Source organism: Dromiciops gliroides, chromosome 3 (genome assembly GCF_019393635.1).
Source record: "Dromiciops gliroides isolate mDroGli1 chromosome 3, mDroGli1.pri, whole genome shotgun sequence".
In the NCBI taxonomy this organism is placed as follows: domain Eukaryota; kingdom Metazoa; phylum Chordata; class Mammalia; order Microbiotheria; family Microbiotheriidae; genus Dromiciops; species Dromiciops gliroides.
The window spans coordinates 254765929-254792604 of record NC_057863.1 but is presented as its reverse complement, the minus strand read 5'-3'; the positions used below and the strand labels follow the sequence as shown (position 1 = coordinate 254792604).

General features: G+C 36.9%; 1 protein-coding gene across 1 annotated transcript in view; it reads left to right on the top strand.

Moving 5' to 3' along the window:
* SAMSN1 (SAM domain, SH3 domain and nuclear localization signals 1) overlaps positions 1-26676 on the top strand; it is a 175683-nt gene that overhangs the window by 10161 nt on the left and 138846 nt on the right. The window contains exon 2 of the mRNA XM_043996076.1: positions 7526-7642. Coding sequence (XP_043852011.1) covers positions 7526-7642 — 117 coding nt within the window. The remainder of the gene's footprint in view (positions 1-7525; positions 7643-26676) is intronic.

Genomic DNA, 26676 nt, shown 5'->3' with positions numbered 1-26676 from the left:
ACACTCAGCTTTTCTGAGTGGGTTTTTCTTGGTTACAAATCCAGCTCCTTTCCTCTTTGGAATATCATATCACATACCCCTTGATCTTTTAATATAGAAGCTGCTAAATCTTGTCAAGCTGACTGTAGCTCCACAATGTTTCTACCCGATTGCAACCTTTTATACTCAACCTGGGAATTTTGAAACTTAGCTATGATGTTCTTGTGAGTTTTCATTTTAGGATCTCTTTCAGGTGGTGATTGGTGGATTTTTTTTCAATTTTCAATTTTATCCTCTGGTTCTAAAACTTCAGGGCAATTTTCCTTAATTATTTCTTGAAATACAGTGTCCTATACTCTTTTTAAAATCATAACTCTCAGGTGGCCAGCAATTTTTGTTATTTCTCCTTGATCTGTTTTTCAGGTCAGTTGTTTTATAATGAGATATTCTATATTCTCTTCTATTTTTTTCAATTTTCAATTGTTTTTATTATTTTTTCATGTCTTTTTAAATAGAAATTTATTTTCCAAAATATATGTAAAAACAAAATTTTAACATCAATTTTTAAAAAAACTTTGTGTTCCAACTTCTATTCTCCCCTCCATTCCCACCCCCCATCCACAAGAACTCAAGCAATTCCAAATAAGTTATACATGAGTAGTCATGGAAAAATTCCCATATTAGCTAGTTGTGAGAGAAAAAACTTCAATTAAGAAATTGTCAAAGAGGAAAAGAAAAAAAATTTAAAAATATGTTTCCATCTGTTTTCAGATACCATCAGTTCTTTCTCTGCAGATGGGCTGCAATCTTCATAAGTCCTTCAGGGTTATATTGGATCATTGCCTTGCTGAAAATAACCACAGGCTTCCCAGCAGATCATGCCCCACTATTGCTGTTATTTTGTATACAGTACATTTCACTCTGCTTCAGTTCATGTAGGTCTTTCCAGGTTTTTCTGATAGTATTCTGTTCATCACAACCTGTATATAGTACCTTAAGCTTGACAGATAATTTTCTTCACAAAAGCCCAGCAAAGTAGGTATCATACATTTTGCCATTATAATCAACCATCATAACTATTTCCCTCCATCCCACTCCCTTCCCATGACATTTACTCTATCTTCTTTTTACCTATTCCTACTCAAAAGTGTTTTACTTCTGACTATCCTCTCCCTCACTCTGCACTCCCTTTTTTCACCCTTCCTTCCTTGTCCTCTTCCCCTCCTACTTTCCTTCAGGGTTAAATAGATTACTCCTCCCAACTGGGTATGAAAGCTATTCCCTTCATGAGCCCACTCCAATGAGATCAAGGTCCCTGAGCTAATTCTGTGTTCTAAATTTTTCTTCCTCCTTCCCTCCTCAACCCTCCCTATGAGATCAAACAATTTATTATGTCATACTTGTGCAGTAATGCAGAACATCTTCATCCACCTTGAAAGTGTTTTACATTTTACTGCTCTCTCCCCCAATCTGCCCTTTCCTCCTTCCTTTCTTCCCCCATCCCCTTATCTCCCTCCCATCCCTCAGGGCAAACATATATTACTATACCTACTTGAGTATGTATGTTAGTCCTTCTTTGAGCCAATTCTGATAATATTAAGGTTCACTCACTCCCCAACTCTTTCCCCCTCTTCTACTCTCCTCCATAGCTCTTTTCTTGTTTCCTTCATGTGAACTACCTCTCCCCAGACCATCTCTCCCCTTATCCCTTTCCTAGTTTATTCCTCCTACATCTCAACCCTATTTAAATGATGTCATCATGGATTAGTTAGGTGGCACAGTGGACAAAGCACCAGCCCTGGACCCAGGAGGCCTCAAGCCCAAATCCAGCCCCAGACACAAGACACCCCACCCTGTCTGCTCCACAAAGAACAAAACATAAATGCTTTCTTTACAGATATCATCCGTTCATATTCAGTTCAGACCTATGTCTTCTGTGAATTCCTTACTGATATAGTTCTTACGAGTTAGAAGTATTATGTTCCCATGAAGGAATGTAAACAGTTTGATCTTTTAATATCCCTAATGAAGTCTTTTTCCTGTTTATCTTTTTATGCTTCTCCAGAGTCTTGTATTTGAAAGTCAAATTTTCTATTCAGTTCAGGTCTTTTCATCACAAATGCTTGAAAGACCTCTTTCTCATTGAAATCCCATTTTTGCTTCTGAAAGATTATACACAGTTTTTCTGGATATGTGATTTTTGACTATAGTCCCAGTTCCTTTGCCCTCTGGAATATCATGTTTCATACACTCTGGTCCTTTAATGTAGAAGTTGCTAGATCTTGCTTTATCCTTATTGGAGCTCCACAGTATTTGAATTCCTTTTTTCTAGCTGCTTGCAGTATTTTCTCCTTGACCTGGGAGTTCTGGAATTTGGCTGTAGTATTCCTGGAGGTTTTCCTTTTGGGATCTCTTTCAGGAGGTAATCGGTGGATTCTTTCAATTTCTATTTACCTTCTGCTTCTAGAATATCAGGGCAATTTTCCCTCATGATCTCTTGGAGGATTTTGTCTAAGCTTTTGTTTTGGTCATGGTTTTCAGGTAGTTCAATGATTTTCAAATTATCTCTCCTAGATTTATTTTCCAGGTCAGCTGTTTTCCCAAGGAGATATTTCACATTTCCCTCTATTTTTTCATTCAATTGGATTTGCTTTACTATTTCTTGGTTTCTCATAAAATCACTAGCTTCCATTTGTTCAATCCTAATTCTTAGGCAGTTATTTTCATCAGACAGTTTTTTAATCTCCTTTTCCATTTGGCTTTTCAAACTGTTGACTTTTTTCTCATGACTCTCCTGCATCGCTCTCATTTCCCTTTCCATTCTTTCCTCCTTTTCTCTACATCTTCTTTCTATTTCTCCTACTTTCTCTTCAAAGTCCCTTTTGAGAGCTTCCATGGCCTGAGACCAGTTCATATTTTTCTTGGAAGCCTTGGATGTTGGAGCTTTGACCCTGTTATTATCTCCTTCTTCTGAGGTTGTATTGTGGTCTACCTTATCCCCAAACAAGTTTTCAGTGGTCTTCTGCTTTCTCTGCCTACTCATCTCGGCTTACTATTTCTTGGCTTTTAATTCCTCCTTAAAGTGTGGCACTGCTTCCAGGACACACTGTTTGAGCTATAGTGTGGCCTGGGGGATGATTGGGCTTTTTCTCATCCTCCCTGGCCTCACTTTCATTTGATTTTAAACTCTCCACTGGGGGTGTGTGGGGGGACTGTGGGGCTGCTTCTCGGCTGGGCTCCTGTTCTCAGTTTCAGAGGGTCCCAGGTGTTTTGGTTTGGGGGGGGGGCCGGTTTTAATCTCACCTGGCCTGTTCTCAGGTCAAGAGATAGCCCCAGGCCTACTTACTAAGCAACCAACCAACTAGCTTTCTGTAGTGTGGTTCTCAGGTTCTGATGAACCTGCTCCCCTGCTCCCCTCCCTGACCTGGGCCTTCAGCCACTCAGGATTTCTTCCTGATTGCCCACTGGGGTGGGACAGTCGAATTCTTCCCCCCAGTCCACTGGTACCCCTGCACTTACCCGCCCTGGCCAGCCATTCAACCTGACCGCACGCTCAATTTCAGAAGATGCCAGTGCTGCAGCAGATTCTGGGACACTGGGGCAAATTCCTTAGGCAGGTGTCTGGTGTGTTGGCCCGATTGTGGGGTTAGGCTTTATCTGTGGCCCAGCATGGCCCCCTGAAATCTATCTATAGCTGGAGAAAACTATCAGCCTGTATTTTTGTGTGATTTTCTGCCCCAAGGATTCTTTTATTGCTATTTTTGGGATGGTTGTATCAGGAGCTCTGTGCATTTAATGTTCTTCCTCTGCCATCTTGACTCTGCCCAATTTTTTTCATGTCTTATGAAGTCATCAGCTTCCCCTTGCCCAATTATAATTTTTAAGGAAATATCTTCCATAATTTTTTTATCTCTTTTTCCAATTGGTTGACATTTTCATAATTTTCTTGATTTTCTTGAATTAGTCGTTCCCCTTTCCCCCTAATTTTTTCTCACCTCTCCTTTTTGATTTTTAAAGTATTTTTTAAGCTCTTCCAAGAACTTTTTTTGGTTTTGTGACCATTTAAAATTTTTTTCTTTCAAGCTTTACAAGCAATTTTTTTTTATTTCAGTGTCTTCTGAGTTTGAACCCTGATTACCATATCAGTATAGTAACTATCTATGGTTAGGTTCTTTCTCTGTTGCTTGTTTATGGCCTATTTCTTGACTGTTAACTTTATGTGAGGGTTGGGCTCTGCTTCCAGGGTATAGGGGATAATGTCTCATGTTTCAGGTTTTTCATGCCATTGTTTTTTGTTTGTTTGTTTGTTTGTTTGGGTTTGGGGGGGCAATGATGGTTAAATGACTTGTCCAGGGTCATACAGCTAATAAGTGTCAAGTGTCTGAGGCCAGATTTGAACTCAGGTCCTCCTGAATCTAGGGCTGGTGCTTTATCCTCTGCACCACCTAGCTGCCCCATGCCATTGTTTTCTAAGCTCTATCTTGTGAATCTTTGTCTTCATATTTTTCCCCATGTTCTATTATCTAAGTCCAGGTGGGATTACTGCTCCTTTGTCTCACACCTTGGTCCATGGGTGCCCTCAAGTACTCTTCTCTGTCCCTAAGCGACAACCAAGGCCCCTAACTCTGCTGCCACCTCAAGTGTTCTTGCTCTCTCCAGTGCCTTAGGTGGCTACAAACTTGAGTTTTGTCCTCTGTCCTACATCTGAAAGCGCAGAGTCCTCTCTCCTATGAGTGATAACAACCAGCTGGGCCCCACCCCTTTGCCACTGCACTAATTGACATGTGTTAACTCCTCTTTGCCCACAGTCACAGCCTAGGACCTTGTCAGGTCAACAAGCCTGGACTCCAAATCCAGTGTTAGCAGAGGGTCACCCCTATTACCAACCCCCACAATCTTCCATGACCAGCCACCCCACCCTCATATTGTCTATGGGGCAAAAGTTCCCAAAGGAAGGAGGTTTTTTTTTGTTTACTGAGTATATGTGCCCCAGACAGACTGTCACCACAGGAAATTAGATCTTTCCTTACATCCTCTTAAGTTGTCTTAAGCTGGATGACTGCTTTATCAACTTTTAATTTTGCTACTGCCCCAAATTCTACTTTGAGGTGTCATTTTAAGTTATTTGTGTGTGGAGTGGTGCAAGAGCCAGATAATTTCCTGCCTTACTTTGTCAAAATCCCTCAGTCATCATCTCTCATCTGGGCTCCTAAATTTTCCTCATTTTCTCATGTTTCTCCCCACTCCCCCCCCCCCCAAAAAAAAACCTGCCAGAATGATTTTCCTAAAGCTCCAGACTGACCATGTCATTTCCTTAGTCAAGGAATTCCATTAGCTCTCCATTAATTTTAAGGTAAAATATTAAGGCCTCCCTTTTGTATTTAACTTCCTCTACAACCTGGCTCCAGTCTATCTTTACAGTTTTATTTTCCATTACTTCCCTTCTCTCTCTTTACACTTCAGTTAAACTAGCCTTTTTACTATTGCTTATACAAGGCAATACATTTCTCATGTCCCTGCTTTTAAATTATTTGTTCCCAGTGCCTGAAATGAAATCCCTCTCCTTTTTTGATGAAGCTGCTTCCATGGAAGTTTAATGCAACCTGGGATGACATTTAAGGGAATTTGTAATATGGAGCTGGTCAAGACTTTTAAAGGCAGCTACGTGGTACAATGGATAGAGCTCTAGGCCTGGAGTAAGAAAGATTCATCTCCCTGGGTTTAAATTGGCCTTAGACACTTACCAGCTGTATGACCCTGGGTAAGTCACTTAACCCTGTTTGCCTCAGTTTTCTCACCTGTAAAATGAACTGGAAAAGGAAAAGGAAAAGCACTCCAGAAAACTGCCAAGAAAACGTCAAATTGAGTCATGAAGAGTTGGACATGACTGACAAATGATTGAACAAGACTTCTTTTTGTTTGTTTGTTTGTTTTTAATTTATTTTTTAGTGAGGCAATTGGGGTTAAGTGACTTGCCCAGGGTCACACAGCTAGTAAGTGTTATGTGTCTGAGGCCAGATTTGAACTCAGGTACCCCTGACTCCAGGGCCGGTGCTCTATCCACTGTGCCACCTAGCTGCCCCTGAACAAGACTTCTGAAGGTTATCTGGACCTACGGAAATCCCTATTTTGCTTTGAGACAGAGCTAGGTGGTGCAATGGATACTGTACTTGATATAGAGTCAGAAAAACACAAGATCAAATCTGGCCTCAGACACTTGCTAGCTGTGTGACTCTCGGCAAATCACCTATCCCCTGTTTACCTGAGTTTTCTAATCTGTAAAATTGGCATCATAATAGCATTTACGTCCCAGGGTAATTGTGAAGACCAAATGAAGTAACTGTAAAGCATAGTGCCTGGCACATAGTGCTATATAAATGTTATCAATAAATTAATTGATTCGACTAAGTTTGAGGACCCTTTCTATATAAGGTCTTTCCATCTCCACATATCTTCTCCCTCAAAAATCATTATATCGGGAGCAGCTAGGTGGGGTAGTAGATGAAGCACTGGCCCTGGATTCTGGAGGACTTGAGTTCAAATTTGATCTCAGACACTTGACCGTTACTAGCTGTATGACACTAGGCAAGTCACTTAACTCTCATTGCCCCACAAAAATAAAGGCCTCTCAAAAAACATTATATGTCTATTTTGTATATGCATATATATGTTGTATATGTTGTAAATATACATATATTGTATAATATGATAGAATGAAAGCTCCTTTGAGAGTAAGGGGAATTAACTTATGTCTTTGTATCCCTAGAACCCAGTACACATAGTTGGTGCTTAATAAATGCTTGATGATTGATTGGTCTATCAATGAATAGGTATTTATTGAACATGGCTTGGATGGAAGGACAACCTCTAGCAGCATCACTATAGACATCTCCCCTAAGGGAAGGGGAAAGAGTCAATGGTAATAGTTGCTCCATGATATGACAATAAACTTAGGCACAGGAGGTCCAAGTTCTATAAACCATATGCTGTAATATTATGGAAATTTCTCTGGCAATAATGTAGACAGGCTCATTTTCTTGTTTTTTGTTGCTATACCAATTCTATGTAGTATATAAATTTTTTGGAGACATTAATTTTGTTTTGTTGAACTCATATGGATATTGAATTTAACATGAATTCGTAATGAAATAAGGTTTTCCTTTACAGCATTGGAGTTTACACTTTTGATAAGACTTATTCTTACATGATAATTTTAAAAAATCACTTAGACGATATCTGAAAATAGGACAGGAAGATAGTCCAAGGACTGTTCTTATGGTAACTTGGAATTTAGAAAACCATACACACACACACGTATACATATACATACATACACATGTATGTATATGTGTGCATGTCTATACATATACACATGTCTATACATATATGCATACACACATAAATATGCACATATATCTCACCAGTGTATGTATGTATATATGTATACACACATATATAATGTCTGTGGGTAATTTAAGTGTGATATTATCTATATGTAGGATGAACTAATAAAGTACTTTATATTTTGTGAATACTTTTGTTTTAGGAAGGCTCTATGGACAGTTTATATGAACCAGTGCCAGAGCAACACAATAATAAAGAAAATGCCTACCCATCTACCAATACCTATGAGAAAAGTGGAAAGTCAAAAAGATCTACAATGGTGAGTCAAGCCATGACTTTATTTTACCCCTGTGTATTATATGCCCACACTCATAGAGCACTGACTCTGGAATGAGAGACCTTGCAATAAAATCTTGTCTTTAATATTTTATAGATTTAGAATTGGAAGAGAACTTGGAGTTAATTTAGTCCAGTTCTTTGATTTTTTTTTTCTGGTTAGTAAACTGAATCCCAGACAGGTAGAGAGACTTACCCAAGTTAAGTAATAGAACTGGGATTGAAACCAATGATAACTGATTTGAAATTGATCCCTCCTTCAGCTACACTGTATTTCCTCTAATAATGGTGCATTTGGCAGGGACTTGAGTAATTGGTACTATAAGTTTTCTAGTGACTTAATGACTAAAACTTTGGAAGAGCTTACCTTAAACTTGGGACATATACTATGTATACGGATAATTAAATAGATAGAAGGAAAACACATAGAAAAATGTGTTGGGAGGAGCATTAACAGCTGAGAGATCAGGAAAAGACTCTTGTAAGAGATGACACTTACAAAGAATCTTGAAGGGAACTAGAGATGCCAAGAAGCAGAGTGGAAGGGAGAGAATTCCAGTCACAATGGAGAACTTGTGCAAAAAGATGGAGCAGGAGGAGGAATGTCATGCAGGAAAACTGCAAGGAAGGCAATTTATCTAAAATACGGAATGTGAACAGTGTGAAAGCATTCTAGAAAGGCAGGTTGAAGCCATGTCATGAGAAGTTGGAATTGCTAGTAGAGGAGGCTGTCTTTTTTTCCCCTTCTAGTCAAGTAAGCTCTATCAAATAAACTTCAAGTCACCATCATCCACAAAATACTAGACTATAGATAAACTATAGTTATGACATTCTCCTGACCATGTCCAAACAAGAAATAGTGCTCTTGATGAAGTTTTATTGGTACTATATAATCACTTCTTCCTTTTCTAGATGGTTGCTAATCAATCTATTCTAGATTATTCCCAGAAATCCAAGTCAAGGTTCATTGGTCTTTAGTTCATAGACTCTATTATTTCTACTCCCTCTCCCTTTTTGTACTTCTCCAGTTCTGAAGTACCTCTTCAATTCTCCGTAAACTTTTAAATATCAGCTCAGCATTCATCTCTACCAGTTCTTTCAGGGCCCTAGAAAGTATTTCATGTGGGCCAGGAAACCTAAGGGAAACTATGTGTTCTCTTACTCTCACCTTATTTTTCTTGGGTATCAATTCTCTGTTAAGCCATATTTATTGTCTTTTCGAGTGCAAGGGAAACAAGTAAGAAAGGAATCATCATTTCATTCACCTAAATTAGTGGTCCTAACCCCCTTTTCATTCTTCTCTTTCTCTCAATATATATTTTAAAAGAAAACTTTTAGTTTTGCTATCCTTAGCTTTCCTTTTCAGCCTCAACTCATTCTGAGAATTAGGACACTTGGCACTCATTTTTTCTAAGACCATGACACATTCTTAAAGTCATCTTCTGTTACTTGCTCTTTCTAGGTTTGCTAGTGAATTTCCTAGATACCACATAGTGGTTTGTCTCTTCAGATAATTCTCATTCTTCCTTCTCATCGAAATGCTTTACCTTTGTGTCTTCAGAAATTCACTAATGAGTTTCCCTTCTCTCCTAGGCTAACTTCTCTTTGTAGAATGTTATTGCTAGTCCATTTAAATCTTTTGAGATATGATTTAATAAAACTTCAGGTTTATGTAAGGCATTGCCAAATTGTCCTTTATTTTGTAACAAACTCTAAGAGGGAACCATTGGTCACTACCCTGTGATAGCAACTATATACTAACCCCCTCCCCCATGCAAGTTAGGTTAGGGGCTCTTCCCCACCCCACACCCTTCTTAAAGAGTATTGAAACAGTCCTTGAGATTTGATTGGCTCAGGGGACTAAGACTAGGGACATTGACATAATTTTCTAGTCACTTGGATCTGAAACAGTACATCCTGAGTTTTTAGACCATAGACCAGCAAGAGCATGAACATGACTTGCTGTGCTCAACATCTTTTTCTTGCTATGACTTATCAAACTTCTTTTATGTTAACTATTAGAAGGATTACAAATGTCTCATCTCATTCCAGTTTTAGACTAAAACTACCAGCAGACCGACTAGAGTCATGTCCAGCCCATTATATAACCTGACAACAAATCACTGCCTACCAGTAGAAACCAGATCATAGGATCATAGACTGAGAGATGGAAGGAGCCTTTAAGTTCCAGTATGGTAACTTTCTTTGTTGATCATGTCACCTTTTAAAATATGACAATATCAATGCTAAAAGACAAGAAGTTTTTAGCTACTCTGGGTTTTTGGCAGAGAAAAAGAGAGAGGAGTTCTGTGGAATAAGTTAATCATTGAACTCTACCACTACTCTTATATCATTTCTCTGTGTCAGTCTGTGATCTGTATCCTGGACTACTCTTCTATAGTATTCTCTCTATCTAGTCATCTGATGATAAAAATATTGTTTCTCCCTAAATTAATCTTTGACGAAATGCTTTACACCATGTTTTTCCTCTTTGGTTCCTGAATTTCTGTACATGAATATATTTCCTTTATATACAATGGTAACCCACCCCATACTTCTTTTATTTTTTCTTGTTTCTTTTGCATAAAAATACCAGTCCAGAACCATATTCCATTCATGGTTTCATCCTACTATGTCTCAGTGATAACTATGAGGTCAAATTTCTCTGCTTTTTTCTTGGCTCTTTTTTTCCCTCTTGTGTACTTTGGGTATCTTAACTACTATTGTTAACTACATTGTAGGTGTTGTCTATTATATCTAATTCTGTGGATATATATAGGCTTTGTCTATCTCTATCTCTTTCTCTATATCTAAACCCTATACCACCCCCATGCTCTTAGTTTAAAACCCCTTTGGTTATATTTTCAAGAAAAGAGCTAAATACATACTTGATTTTATTAGGTTTCTGACAAAGAATTGGTTACCCTTTTGTGTAAGTCATGGCTCAGAAATACAAATCCTATTTGTTTAATCAATTTCACATACACATACATGTATATATTTGTATGTGTATGTATGTATGTGTGTGTATATATATATATACACATACACACTTTGTCAAAATGATGGCAGCAGGTCAAATGTATATGTGTGTATATTTATATATAGTAAATAATTGTTATATATATAATTTTTATATTTTAATAAATCAAATATATATGCATATATGCAAAGGAGATATAGATAGATAGATGACAGATGGATAAATGGATGGATGGATGGATGGATGGATGGATGGATGGATGGATGGATGGATGGATGGATGGATGGATAGCCTTTAGGGGAAATACATATATACATACATACATACATACATACATATATATGTATGTATGTATGTATGTATATATATGTGTGTGTGTGTGTGTGTGTGTGTATCCTTTGAAAAAAAGGAAGGGATAGGTAGCAGTTGCTCCCATATCCTTACATGCACTTATTCTTTCCTCTCCAGATACCCTTTGTACATATATGGGTTGAGATCAACTTACAATGATTATTCTCAACAGTAGAAAAAAATGCTTGTTAGTAGGGGGTTGAGGGGAGGGGTGGATAAGAATTTCCTCAATAGTACCCATGATCCATGTGTCTCTTTTTACAGCTATAGACATTGCTCCATCTTAAAGACTTCTGTTAAAAATACCATAACCTGTAAAGGGATTGACTTTCCAGTTAACTCCTTTATTATCAAGTAACATAAAAATTTTGTTGACACCTATCCTATATTAGGCCAATAGTACATGTTGGTTAAACCTCTTGGCAAGGAAAGTTTTTAATTCTGTGTCTAAGGAGCCATTTTAATTGGTGCAAAGTTAGCTATCTACTGAATGGATGAGTACCCTGTCTTTACCAGCTTAGTGAACTTTTTCAGATCTTTGTGTCCACATTCCTAATTGATTCTAATAATAGAAATTAGCCTTTTTTCTTCACTACTTCCCTCCAACGAGTCTAAGCAGAGTAAGAATGTCTTTATGTCTTTTCCTACACAGACAAAGGACTATCACAGGTAAAGAAAACAAGGTGCAGTGATAAATCTCTTGAACTGGAGTCAGGGGACATGTGTTCATATCCTGCATCTGAAAAATGCTAGCTATTTGACCTTCAGAAAGTCAGTTTAGCTTTCTTAGTCCTAAGTTTTCACAGCTCCAAGATAGGAAATATTACTGTAGTTCTCTGTGTGTCTGTAATGTGCCTTTGCAATCCAAATGGTATAGCCACCAAAGAACTTTGGACAAGGTCAGATCATTTATAGAGGTATAACTGGTATCAGATGGCTTCTGAGAACCTTTTAAACAATCATGTATTTTGTTAACTTCAAAGTGTTGTAATCAAACTTCTGAAAAAAAAATCCACGTTGAAAATGCTACCTTAGACCTATACGTCATTAATGGTACTAGGAGTAAGGACGGTAGATGTCAAAGGTTTTCCCTGAGCATAGCTGACTGCCAAAAGCTGGCATTTTCTTCCTAACTTCCCTACATCTGTTAAGGCAATGATCATCTTACCCAGCTTCAAAAACTCTTCCCATCTCTGTCTATGGAATATTTCAAACCTCAATTCAGGTGACACCTTTCCATGGAACTCCACCTGATTCCCACAGACAGAAATCTTGAATCTATTATGCCACTGCTCGATAGATTGTCTTATAAACTCCATCATTTTAAACATGGATTACCCCGTGGTTCTTTAAGTACCTCTCACCTTCTGTTAAGTTTTAACATCCTTCAGCATAGAAATTATTGGATTTCATACGAGCAATTTAAATTAGTAATCAAGCATTTAAGTACCTGCTATGTGCTGAACAGTGTAAATACTTTATGTATATTTGCATATATGAATTAAATTAAATTAATTATTGGACATTACTTTTTATACTGTTCTAATTCCATGGTGGTCTTCTTAGTAAATAGTTTCCACCCTCAAAAAAAGAAATGGATTTAGAAGTGTCATCAACTCATCATCATGAGAAAAGCAAGGCTCTGTACAGTCATGTTCACTTTTTCTCTCAGAATAAAAACCCTATAGAGTTCCATAAGTAGTCAAAAGCATGTGACAGTATAAGTGCATGAAAATCATTACATAGTGGGTTACAAAATCCATAAAGAAAGGAGCTATTTTGGATTATTACATAATATGAACTCAGAATATCTGTTGGTGGGTTGAATGAATGGGGGGGCATAAATACTACAACTAAGTAGCACAGAAAGAGAATAGGACTGGGAGGCAGGAAACCTGGGGTTCTGGAACTAGGTCTGCCACCATCTAGCTATATCACTGTGGTTATCCCTTTCTTTCTTTTTTTCGGAGCAATGAGGGTTAAATGACTTGTCCAGGGTCACACAGCTAGTAAGTGTCAAGTGTCTGAGGTTGGATTTGAACTCAGGTCCTCCTGAATCCAATGCTGGTACTTTATCCTCTCCACCACCTAGCTGCCCCCTATCACTTTCCTTTTTAAGGCTGTAGTTTTCTCATCCGTATAATGAAGGATTGAAATGGATAATTATTAATGTTACTTCTAGCTCTATGATTCTTTTAGGTAATTGGTGAGAATTTCTCAATTTATTTCTTATGTCACTAATCACTAATACAGTAGTTCATGTGTGTTTTAATTTCAGGAATAACTTTGCCATATGATATTGGATACAATAAGCATGTGTTCTCTCAGAAAGGTTATGGAAAATGAAATATCATTTTAAAGCAAAAACAAATAAAATCAAAAGAAATTCAAGCTATCTTAAGATATTACACTTCCATCTATATTTTCCCCTTAGCAATAATTATTTGTCTTATTCTCTAGTTGATTTCCCTATACTAACCTTTCTCTTAATATTTGAAGTCTCCCTATCTGATTTGTTTATACTGAGGATGTGGATTTAAGGCTTCTTATGAGCCATTTCAAAGACTGAGAATTTTCAATAGCTAAATGACATACTGGAGCTATCTTCATCACTAAGTATGGCTGTTAACAAAGAAGCAAGGGGGTGATGGAGCAGGATGTTTCTCCTTATCAATCCCCCTTGAGATTCCAAGTGGAGCTGGATGCTTAGAAAAAGAGACAATACCCAGAAGAACATAGTTACCGATTAAGTCTAATAATTAGAATTATCTTATAATGGAATGGGTTGTTTTAAGCGGTTATGATTTCCCTATCATTGGAAGTATTTAAGCAGAGATTGAACTCTATCTTTAATAAATATTTTTACTCAAAGTTTTGAATTCTAAATTTTATCCCTCCTTCCCTCCTTCTCTCCTTCCATCCCTCCCCTCTCCCTGAGGTGGTAAGCAATCAGATATGGGTTATTCATGTGCAATTATGTAAAACATTATAAGAAAATTAATACAAGAAAAAATGAAAGAGAGTTAAAGATAGCATGTTTCAGTATGTGTTCAATCAATATCAGTTTTTTTCTTTGGAGGTGGATAGTATGTTTCATTATTAGTTCTTTGGGATTTTCTTGGATCATTGTATTGCTGAGAATAGTTAAATCATTCACAGTCCTTCATCAAACAGTATTGCTGTCACTGTGCACAACTTTCTCTTGGTTCTGCTCTTGGCACTTCACTATACATCAATTCATACAATTTTTCCAGGCCTTTCTGAAGTCATCCTTGTCATTTCTTATGGCACAAATATTATTCCATTACAATAATTTACCATAACTTGTTTAGCCCAACTGATGGGCATTCCTTTGATTTCCAATTCTTAGCCACCACAAAAAGAGCTGCTATAAATATGTTTGTACAAAAAGGTCTTTTTCTCTTTTTGGGGGATGTCTTCAGAATATAAACCTAGCAGTGGTATTGCTGGATCAAAGGATATGTAAGACTGAACTCTATCTTGATTATGTTATAGATAGGTTCCATAATTTGGGGTTGGTGAGGTTATCTCTGAGTTCCCTTCCAGCCCTTAGATTCCAAGATTTCCATTAGTTAGACAAGATCAACTGCCAATAACCATACTATTTACCACCTGCTTTGACTTTTTAATTTAAAAGAAAATCCTCTTAGTTCAGTAATGTGAAAAGCTTGTGGATTTTAGGCTTTTAATATTCTAATCTTAATGAAAACTCACCCACATGACAGAGTACAGGAACAGAGACTTGGCATCTGGCATCTAGAATTTTTTCCTTTGTGAGATAGGTTTTTCTTTTTTAAATTTCTGATTCTTTGTTCTATTCATTATAGTCTTTTATAGTACTCCATTCAAAGTATTATGAAAATACCAGTTTCTTCAAATTACCCTTATTCACTTTTTCAATAACATAGACGTCACACATTCTTTATTATTACGTATCACACTATAACAATTTTAAAGCATCCTTAAATATTTTTCAAAATAATTCAAAAAAATAAGTCAAGTGGCAGCTAAGTGGCACAGTGGATAAAGCACTGGCCCTGGATTCTGGAGGACCTGAGTTCAAATCTGGCCTCAGACACTTGACACTTACTAGCTGTGTGACCCTGGAAAAGTCACTTAACCCTCATTGCTTCAAAAATAAAAGTCAAAATATGTCATTAGCTATAATGTCTGGTTAGTGTTAAATGCTGTGATTGGGATGTGGTTTTAGCAATAACCAATGCAATAATGACCCTGGTTCCTGATATATCAGACCAAATTCATCTTAGGGTTCCCAGTTCATAATAATGCCTATGTTTTATTTTTTACCACACCCACCTGTCTTTTGGTATGTTTAGAATTTGGTTCATCTCTCTCTCCACTAAAGGCCTCAGCTTCCTTGCAAACTTTCATGCTAAAAAGACACCCAATATAGGATAGATTTTATTTAACCCAATAACAAAACTTACAGAATGGATTTATTCCTAATCCATTTCAATGTTAGTAAAATTCTTCCCAGTTAAGAGGGCATCATGCAAATCTTTAATATGATGGGTCTTTACTCATGAGGTCTACATGATTTACAATATAGCCAAATGATAAATCAAGATGACTTCTCAGTCTATATGGTATCCTGCAGTTTAAATCATTTGAAGGTATAAGATGTGGAACCTTAGGTTTCCTCTCTAGTGACAAGCTGTATGTCACTACCTGCTTTTCCTATATGGGATGGCTGTGCCTTCCTTTTTCTGTCTGAGTGCTAGATTGCTAGGCTCAGCATCATTTTAAAGTCTAGGGTTGGTAATGAAAATGTTGCTGGAACTTCATGTATCACTGCTGCTTCCTTTTAATGGCCAGATAGAACATTCTGAAAAGAGTATATCTGAGCAACTAGTAGTTGCTGACTTTCCACTATTTTCAGAGAGTGAATGCCTCTCTTCTCTCCCTTTCTTTCTGTCTAAGCAGGCAAATTTGGATTCCAAAATTTTCCAGTTCTCTAAAGTTTACTTGTCCTTTATTTTATTAGAGTTAATTCTGCCTCAGTAAATGTATGATCATTCATATTTTTGATCTTTGTACTTCTTTGTTATAAAAGGAAGTCAGAGAAAAGTGAGGGAGGGTGGCAGGGCAGATGATAGCAAAACATAAAGACAAAATTGAAGTGCTTGCTTCATTGGGATTCTATCTCAACTGGAAGTCCCTGAGTCATATGAATTTTATAGTTTAAATATTTTTTCAATTAATAAGCATTTATTTTTAAAATTTTTATTGATTGATGGATTTTAGTTTTTAACATTTGTTTAGATAAGATTTCCAATTTCAAATATTTCTCCCTCCCTCCCCTCCCTCCCCTCCCTCCCCTCCCTCCCCTCCACAGAAGGTAATCTGATATAGGTTATATATATATATATATATATACACACACACACACACACATACACACATACATATATGTGTATGTATGTGTATATATGTATATGTACATACATATATATATATAATAACATTAAACATATTTCTGCATTAGTCATGTTATAAGAGAAGAATCAGAGCAAAAAAGAAAAACCTCAAAAAAGAAAAACAACAGCACCAAAAACAAAAGAAATAGTCTGGTCCAATCAGCATCCATATTCCACAGTTCCTTTTTTTTTCTGGATTTGGAGAGCCTTTTCCATCATGAGTCCTTTGGAACTTTCTTGTACCATTGGATTGGTGAGAAGAATCTCGTCTATCACAGTTGATCAACACATAATGTTGATGATACTGTGTACAATGTTCTTCTGGTTCTGCTTAAATCACTCATCATCAGTTCATACAGGTCCTTCCAGGTCTCTCTGAACTCCTCCTACTCATCGTTTCTTACAGAACAATAGAATTCCATTACATTCATATACCACAACTTGTTTAGCCATTCCCCAAATGATGGGCATCCCCTCAGTTTCCAATTCCTTTCCACCACAAAAAGAGCAGCTATAAATATTTTTGTACATGTGGGTCCTTTTCCCTTTTCCATGATCTCTTTGGAAAAAAGACCCCAAAGTGTTATTGCTAGGTCAAAGGGTATACACAGCTTTATGGCTATAAATTATTATTATATAATTATATATATATATTGTTAAAAATTATTATGTATTATTATATATTATGCCTTTGGGCATAATTCCAAATTGCTCTCCAGAATGGTTGGATCAGTTCACAGCTCCACCAACAATGCATTAGTGTTCCAATTTTTCCACAGCTTCTCCAACATTTATTATTTTCCTTTTTTGTCATTTTGGCCAATCTGATAGGTGTCAGGTGGTACCTCAGAGCTGTTTTAATTTGCATTTCTCTAATCAATAGTGATTTAGAGCATTTTTTCATATGGCAAAAGATAGCTTTGATTACTTCATCAGAAAACTGCCTGTTCATATCCTTTGACCATGTCTCAATTGGGGAATGACTTGGATTCTTATAAATTTGATATATTTCCCTATATCTTTTAGAAATGAGGCCTTTATCAGAAGTACTGGCCATAAAAATTGTTTCTCAGCTTTCTGCCTCCCTTCTAATTTTGGATGCATTGCTTCTGTTTGTACAAAACCTTTTTGATTTAATGTAATCAAAATCATCCATTTTGCATTTCATAATATTCTCTATCCATTATTTGGTCATAAAATGTTCTCCTTTCCAAAGATCAGAAAGGTAGACTATTCCTTCTCCTAATTAACCTATGATATCACCTCTTATGTCTAAATCATGTACCCATTTTGACCTTATTTTAGTATAAGGTATAAGATGTTGGTCTATGCCTAATTTCTGCCATACTATCTCCAGTTTTCCCAGCAGTTTTTGTCAAATGCTGAATTCCTATCCCAGAAGCTAGAGTCTTTGGGTTTATCAAACACTGCATTACTAATGTCATTTACTATTGTGTATGCTGTGCCTAGCCTATTCCATTTATCCTCCACTCTATTTGTTAGTCAGTACCAGATAGTTTTGATGGCTGCCACTTTATAGTAGAGCTTCAGATTTGGTACAGCTAACCGACCTTCCTGTGCATTTTTTTTTCATTTTTTTCCTAGATATTGTTGATTTTTTGTTTTGCCAGATGAATGTTGTTATTATTTTTTCTAGCTCTATAAAATAATTTTTAGGTAGTCTGATTGGTGTGGCACTGAATAAGTAAATTAATTTAGGCAGTATTGTCATTTTTACTATATTAGCTCTGCATATCCATGAGCAATTGATATCTTTCCACTTATTTAGATCTGATTTGATTTGTGTGAAGAGTGTTTGTAATTGTGTTCATAGAGTTCCTGGGTTTGTCTTGGCAAATAGACTCCCAAGTATTTTATATTATCTGCTGTTACTTTAAATGGAATTTCTCTTTCTATCTCTTGCTGCTGGACTTTGTTGGTCATGTATAGAAATGCTGATGATCTATGTGGATTTATTTTATATCCTGCTACTTTGCTAAAGTTGTTAATTGTTTCAAGGAATTTTTGAGTTCATTCTCTAGGATTCTTTATGTATACCTTCATACCATCTGCAGAGTGATAGTTTTGTTTCCTCTTTGTCTATTCTAATTCCTTTAATTCCCGTTTCTTCTCTGATCGCTAAAGCTAACATTTCTAGTATAATACTAAATAATAGGGGTGATAATGGACAACCCTGTTTCACCCCTGATCTTACTGGGAAGGGCTCTTATTTATCTCCATTGCATATAATGCTTACTGATGGTTTTAGGTAGATACTGTTTATTATTTTAAGGAAAGCTCCCCCTATTCCTAAACTCTCTAGTGTTTTTTATTAGGAATGGTTGCTGTATTTTGTCAAAAGCTTTCTCTGCATCTATTGAGATAATCATATGATTTTGGTTAGTTTTCTTATTGAAGTGTTTGATTATGTTGATAGTTTTCCTAATGTTGAACCAGCCCTGCATTCCTGGTATAAATCCCACCTGGTCATAGTGCATTATCCTGGTGATCACTTGCTGTAATCTTCTTGGTAATATCTTCTTTAAGATTTTAGCATCAATATTCATTAGGGAAATTGGTCTATAATTTTCTTTCTCTGTTTTTGCTTTCCCTTTTTTTGGTATCATCACCATATTTGTGTCATAAAACGAATTTGGTAGAACTCCTTCTTCACCTATTTTTCCAAATAATTTGTATATTATTGGAATTAATTGTTCTTTAAATGTTTGGTAAAATTCAGCTGTAAACCCATCTGGCCCTGGGGATTTTTTCTTAGGGAGTTCATTAATGGCTTGTTCAATTTCTTTTTCTAATATGGGTTTATTTAAGGATTTTATTTCCTCTTCAGTTAACCTGGGCAGTTTGTATTTTTATAAATATTCTTCCATTTCATTTAGATTGTCAAATTTATTGGCATACAGTTGGGCAAAATAATTCCTAATTATTGATTTAATTTCCACTTCATTGGTGGTAACATCACCCTTTTAATTTTTGATACTGGTAATTTGGTTTTCTTCTTTCTTTTTTAAATCAAATTAACCAATATTTTATCTATTTTATTGTTTTTTCATAAAACCAGCTCTTAGTTTTATTGATTAATTCTATAGTTTTCTTGCTTTCAATCTTATTAATTTCTCATTTAATTTTAAGGATCTCTAGTTTAGTATCTAATTGGGGATTTCTAATTTGTTCTTTTTCTAGCTTTTTAAGTTGCATGCCCAATTCATTGATCTCCTCTTTCTCTTTTTTATTCATGAAAGCAGTTAGAGCTATAAATTTTCCCCTAAGCACTGCTTTGGCTGCATCCCATAGATTTTGGTATGTTGTCTCATTATTGTCATTCTCTTGGATAAAGTTATTGATTGTTTCTATGATTTGTTGTTTGACCCACTCATTCTTTAGAATGAAATTATTTAGTGTCCAATTGATTTTCAGTCTACTTTTCCATGGCTCATTCTTAGATGTAATTTTTATTGCATCATTATCTGAGAAGGATGCATTTACTTTATCTACCTTTCTACATTTGACTATGATGTTTTTGAGCCCTGATACATGGTCAATTTTTGAAAATGTGCCATGTTCTGCTGAGAAAAAGGTATATTCCTTTCTATCCCCATTCAATTTTCTCCAGACATCTATCATGTCTAACTCTTCTAGAAATCTATTCACCTCTTTGGTGGAGCCAAGATGGCGGAGAGGCATCAGCAAGCTGCCTGAGCTCTCCTTCTGTTCCCTCAAAAAGAACATTAAATCAAGCCTCTGGATGGATTCTGAAACTACAGAACCTGCAAAGAGACTGAGAGACACAGTCTTCCAACCAGAGATAATTTAGAAGACTTCAGGAAAGGTTGGTCTGACTCGGGCAAAAGGTAGGTGCAGTGCAGGGCAGCAGCCTAGAGCAGAGGGGGTTGGAGCAAGTCAGCAGGAAGCTGCGGGCCACAGCTGAACAACTGAGGCTCCTGGATCCTGGCTCAAAAATCTGGTGGCCTAGTAGGACAGTGGAAAAACCTACCTGCACCAGCCAAGAGGGCAAGTTGCCAGCTGGAGGACCACAAACAGGATAGGCGCGACTAGGCCCACTGATCCTAGCACGTTCAGACAGGAAGTGCAGGGTGGGAGAACTGCACACACCATAAAGGCCTCAGTGTAAAAAGCCGGTCACATAGCACCTATACCCCTGCACAAGAAGCCCAAAACAGGGACCCTGGTGCCCCCAGAGCAGACCTCAACTTAAAAAATAAATAAATAAGCTGCAATAATGAGTAAGAAGGAAAACAGAGCCCTCTCCATTGAGAGCTTCTGTATCAACAGGGAAGAGGCAAACACAAACTCAGATGAGGATGGTACCCTCAAATTGCCTACATGTGAAGCCTCAAGAGGGAAGGTGAATTGGACTCAGTAACAAAAAGCCTTCCTGGAAGAGCTCAAAAAGGATTTTAAAAATCAATTGAGAGAGATAGAAGAAAAATGGGGAGAGAAATGAAAGCAAAACAAGAAAACTCTGAAAAAAGAATCAGCAGCTTGGAAAAGGAAGCACAAAGATTGACTGCAGAGAACAATTCCTTAAAAAATTCATCTGGTCAAATGGAAAAAAAAGGTGCATAATCTCACTGAAGAAAACAATGCCTTAAAAATTAAAATTGGAAGATAAGGAATCCATGAGACACCAGGAATCAGTCAAGCAGAATCAAAAGAATGAAAAAATAGAAGAAAATGTGAAATACCTCATTAGAAAGACAACTGATCTGGAAAACAGATCCAGGAGAGACAATTTGAGAATCATTGGACTGCCTGAAAGCCATGATCAGAAAAAGAATATAGACACCATATTCCAGGAAATTATTAAGGAAAACTGCCCTGATATTACAGAATCAGAGGATAAAATCATCATTGAAAGAATCCACTGATCACCTCCTGAAAGGGACCCCAAAAGGAAAACCCCAAGGAATATTGTAGCCAAATTCCAGAATTATCAGGTGAAAAAGAAAATACTCCAAGCAGCCAGAAAGAAGCAATTTAAATATCATGGAGCCACAGTCAGGATTGCTCAGGACCTGTCAGCTTCAACATTAAAGGACCGCAAGGCTTGGAATATGATATTCCGGAAGGCAAAGGAGCTTGGATTGCAGCCAAGAATCTATTACCCAGAAAAACTCATCATTCTCTTTCAGGGGAAAAGATGTACATTCAATGACATTGGGGACTTTCAATGTTTCCTGACGAAAAGACCAGAACTGAATAGAAAATTCAATCTTAACATACAAGACTCAAGAGAAGTTTAAAAAGGTAAACAGAGGGGAAAAAAGTTACTCAATTACATTAAACTGTTTACATCCCTACATGGGAAGATAATACTCATAACTCTTAAGAATTGTAAATGTATTTGGGCAGAGAGAAGGACTTTACACAGAGGGTATAAATATAAATTTTCTATGATGTGATGATACAAAGAAAATTAAGGGGCTAAAAAGGGAGTCTATGGGGAGAAGAGTAAAGGAGAGGTAGAATGGGGTGAATTACATCATATGAAGAGGTGAAAAAAACAGCTATTACAATAGAGGGAAGGAAAGGAGGGGTGAACATTGTTTCAACCCTACTCTCATTAGGTTTGATTCAAAGAAGTAATAACATAAACGTTCATTAGGATAAAGAAACTTAGCTCATTCTTTAGGGAAGTAAAAGGGGAAGGGGAAGGGGGGGATGGATAGAAGGGAGGAAAAAAGCAAGGGAGAAAAAGGTAAAGAAAAGGGAGGGGGTGATAAAAAGGGAGGGCAGATTGGGGGAGGCAGGGGTAAGAAGCAAAACGTCAGCGAGGAGGAATAGGGTGAAAGAATGGGGAAAAAGTACAAATGGGGTAAATAGAATGGAGGGGAATAGACGGTTAGTAATAATAACTGTGAATGTGAATGGGATGAACTCTGGTATAAAATGGAAGTGAATTGCAGAGTGGATTAAAATCCAGAATCCCACAATATGCTGTTTACAAGAAACAATTTGAAGAAGAGAGATACACACAGAGTAAAGGTAAAAGGATGGAGCAGAATATATTATGCTTCAGCTAAAGTAAAAAAAGCAGGGGTAGCAATCCTTATCTCAGACAAAGCACAGTCAAAAATAGATCTCATTAAAAGTGATAAGGAAGGAAACTACATCTTGCTAAAAGGTACTATAGATAATGAAGTAATATCAATAGTAAAAATGTATTCGCCAAGTGGTATAGCATCCAAATTCTTAGAGGAGAAGTTAAATGAGTTACAAGAGGAATTAGACAGTAATACTATACTAGTGGGGAATCTGTATCTCTCCCTCTCAGAATGAGATAAATCTAGCCGAAAAAATAAATAAGTGAAAGAGGCCAATTTTAATTTTAAGGCATTGTTTTCTTCAGTGAGATTATGCACCTTTTTTTTCCATTTGGCCAGATGAATTTTTTAAAGAATTGTTTTCTTCAGTCAATCTTTGTGCTTCCTTTTCCAAGCTGCTGATTCTTTTTTCATAATTTTCTTGTGTTGCTTTCATTTCTCTCCACATTTCTCTCAATTGATTTTTTGTTTGTTTGTTTTTGTTTTGCGGGGCAATGGGGGTTAAGTGACTTGTCCAGGGTCACACAGCTAGTAAGTGTCAAGTGTCTGAGGCCGGATTTGAACTCAGGTACTCCTGAATCCAGGGCCAGTGCTTTATCCACTGCGCCACTTAGCCACCCCCCTCAATTGATTTTTAAAATCCTTTTTGAGCTCTTCCAAGAAGACCTTTTTGTTCTTGAGACCAATTCATCTTCCCTCTTGAGGCTTCACATGTAGGCAATTTGGGAGTATTGTCCTCATCTGAGTTTGTGTTTGCCTCTTCCCTGTTGATACAGAAGCTCTCAATGGCGAGAGCTATTTTTTGTTTCTTACTTATACTGCAGCTTTTTTCTTTTTTAAAGTTGAGGTCTGATCTGGGGGCACGAGAGTCCAAGTTTCCAGCTTCTTGTGCTGGGGTATAGGGGTTGTGTCACTGGCTTTCTACACTGAGGCCACTATGGCTTGTGGATTTCTCCCTGCTCTGGCCCTGCTAGCTGCATGCTGGGATCATTAGGCCTTTTCGCGCCTGTCCTATGGGTGGCCATCCAACTGGCAACCTGCCCTCCTGGGTGGTGCAGATGGGTTTCGCCACTGTCTTGCTGCACCACCAGCTTGTTGAGCCAGGATCCAAGGGCCTCAGTTGCTCATCTGTGGTCCACAGCTTCCTTCTGACTTGCCCCAACTCCCTCTGTGTTGTGTAGCCACAGTGTGTTGCGCCGCCATAGTGTGTTGTGCCTCCCTTTTTCCCCAGTGAGACAGACCTTTCCTGAAGTCTTCTAAATTATCTCTGGTTGGAAGACTGTGTCTCTCTCTCTCTTTGCAGGTTCTGTAGTTTCAGAATCTATCTAGAGGCTTGATTAAATGTTATTTTTGAGGGAACAGGAGAGCTCAAGCAATTTGCTGGCTACTCTCCGCTATCTTGTCTTCACTTCCAGCATTTATTTTTTATCCTTTTACTTCCTCCCCATTGTTATATTTGATAAACTTTCCCAAAATACAGAGAGATAAAAAACATACAAATATAGCTTCCCTTTTTCCCACTAGGCCAATACCATAAGCTTATGTGGCTATGCCATGCATTTGGGCCACCATATCAATCATGTTGCTTTCCTACATTGTTCCTTTCCATGAATGCCCACAAAGATCCTCCTGCAAAGGGTAGACATAAGGGTGGTTAATAGAGAGTACAGCCTGCTGATGGGAAGAGAAATGCAATAGATTGGGGAAAGATCATCACCTACACTCCAAGGGTTAGTGTCACCTAAGGGGATATTACTAACTTTCTCTTCACTTTATTTAGGCAACCTTTACAGACACTCTGGTACAAGCTGCTATATGGCTGTGGAATTAATACATTGGAATTTTATCTGATAAAAATCTGTGCTAAATGTTTAGATTAATCTGATACACTGCAGCATGGGTTCTGGGCATATTTTGTATTCAGGTGTAATTTTAAAACAAATGCTGTGATTCTTGACATTCTTCTTATGAAGACCACATTATGTAGCTTTCTATTTGGAGCAGTTATGGAAGTCTGAACTTTAGGTCTCCATCTAAATAATGGAAAATTAATTGATGACCTATCAGTTGCAAGAACAAGAAAGGCCAAGATGAATTAACAGACATCTAGACTTCTCCTTTATCACTTTAATATTTTTATCAGAAAATTTATGAATCTTATAACAAGAAACTCAGAGCAACATGTCAATCAATAGGGGAGATAATGTATTATAAGAATGCTTTTGTGTGGGGAGATGGGGGGAATTTAGATTTTTTAGGCACAGTATGAAGGGTAGTAAATTAAAAATACAAGATGAAAATTTGGTAGACAAGTTTCTATTACTCATTTTAATATTTTCAAGGAGCAAAAATAATGTGGGGTTAGTTTCTTTGATTCCAGTATTTTATTAAACTTTCATATCTCATAAAGATTAATCCCCTTGCCCTCCCCCCACTATGAATGGACATTTCCCAGTATAAATATATCAGGAAACTTTATACAGTCTCATGTTACCTCATACTTTGAGGTACTTGGAGGAGAATTTATACCTAAAAAACACAATCTCATCCTACCAATTTAATATAAATTTTGAAGGATAAAATCTTATTCAATTATTTTCTTTTCTTTTTTTTTGTAGGGCAATGAGGGTTAAGTGACTTGCCCAGGGTCACACAGCTAGTAAGTGTCAAGTGTCTGAGGCTGGATTTGAACTCAGGTCTTCCTGAATCCAAGGCCAGTGCTTTATCCACTGTGCCACCTAGCTGCCCCCTCAATTCTTTTCTTACAGTCAAAAAATCTGCTAAATTGCAGTAAGAGCAAACCAGAAATGTTTACCATATATTTAAAATTCCTTTAGTTTTTTTCTTTTTCTTTTCCTTTCTTTTCCTTTTTATTCTTTTTCTTTTTTCTTTTATTTTCTTTTAATTTTCTTTTTTAGTTTTTATTCTAATAAAATACATATCATAGAAATAAAAGCTCCATAAGATCTTTAGTGATCTTAGAGAAAATTCTCAAAAGTGGAGAGATGCAAAATTTAAAGTGGGTAAAAATAATAATCCTTTGGGTTTGATTAAGTCAAGTAATTATATCTTTATGGCAAGTATATATAACTATACTTCTTAGATGATACAGTATTGATTATTGTTGCCATTTTTTATAAAGGAGTTGAAACATTTGAAGAGGTTTGAGCTACTGGAAACTAATCAGAATGCTTTGATTTGAAAATTTCTCAATTTAACAGACAGAACTTATTTAAAATAAGAGTTAACTGACTCAGGAGTGCCAGGTTTTGGTATGCCAATGTCACATTTAAGTCCTTTGTATGTGGTTATGAGGTGGAGATAGTAGAGGCTTAATTCAGTACAAAGACAGAATTGATGTTGAATGCCCTCTGTCCCTCTCTAAGAGAAGCTACTATTACTAGGAAGGGACGAGGTCATTCCATGAGGAGCATGAGTAGATCTTAGGCTCTTCACAATGGTTTTAGCATCAAGCAATGGAAAGATAGAGAATTTGGAATCAGAGAACCTGGGTTTATAATTCACTTCCAGTATTTGCTCCCTTTGTAACCTGAGACAATTCCCTTTATCTCTCTGGTTCCCCATTTTCTCATGGGTATAATGACAGACTTGAATTACATGAATATTAATGTCCCTTCTAACTCTAGGTCTATAATCTTAGGGAAGCAAGATAGTTTGGGTGACTGGTAGGGTGATAGAAAGAAATTTATCCTTTTTATGCACATTTCTCTACAAATAGAATCCCCATTCATAGTCTGACTAACAAGTAGTCAATCCCCTTAAAATGTTTCTTAAACAATATATTTGAGTTCTAATTCTCCTCTACCATTTTACTGCTAGTTGCTAGGCAAGATCATAAAATTGAAAATATCAGCACTATAGCATGACACTTAGGAAATACATATTGAACCCTAAATATTATTTTTTTGAATGGGGGGCTGAACTACTAACTGAAGTGCCAATACAAAGGCAAATTTAACCATTGTATTTCTCAGGACATCGAAAGAGGAGGGGAGGATTAAGGAAGGTCCAGAGTGGATATAGGGAAGATAGAGGTGAGATGATATACAATACTTTTCCTGAAACTCATTTTGCCCCATAAAGATTTTGAAGACTTGATCTAACATAAACATCTTCACCA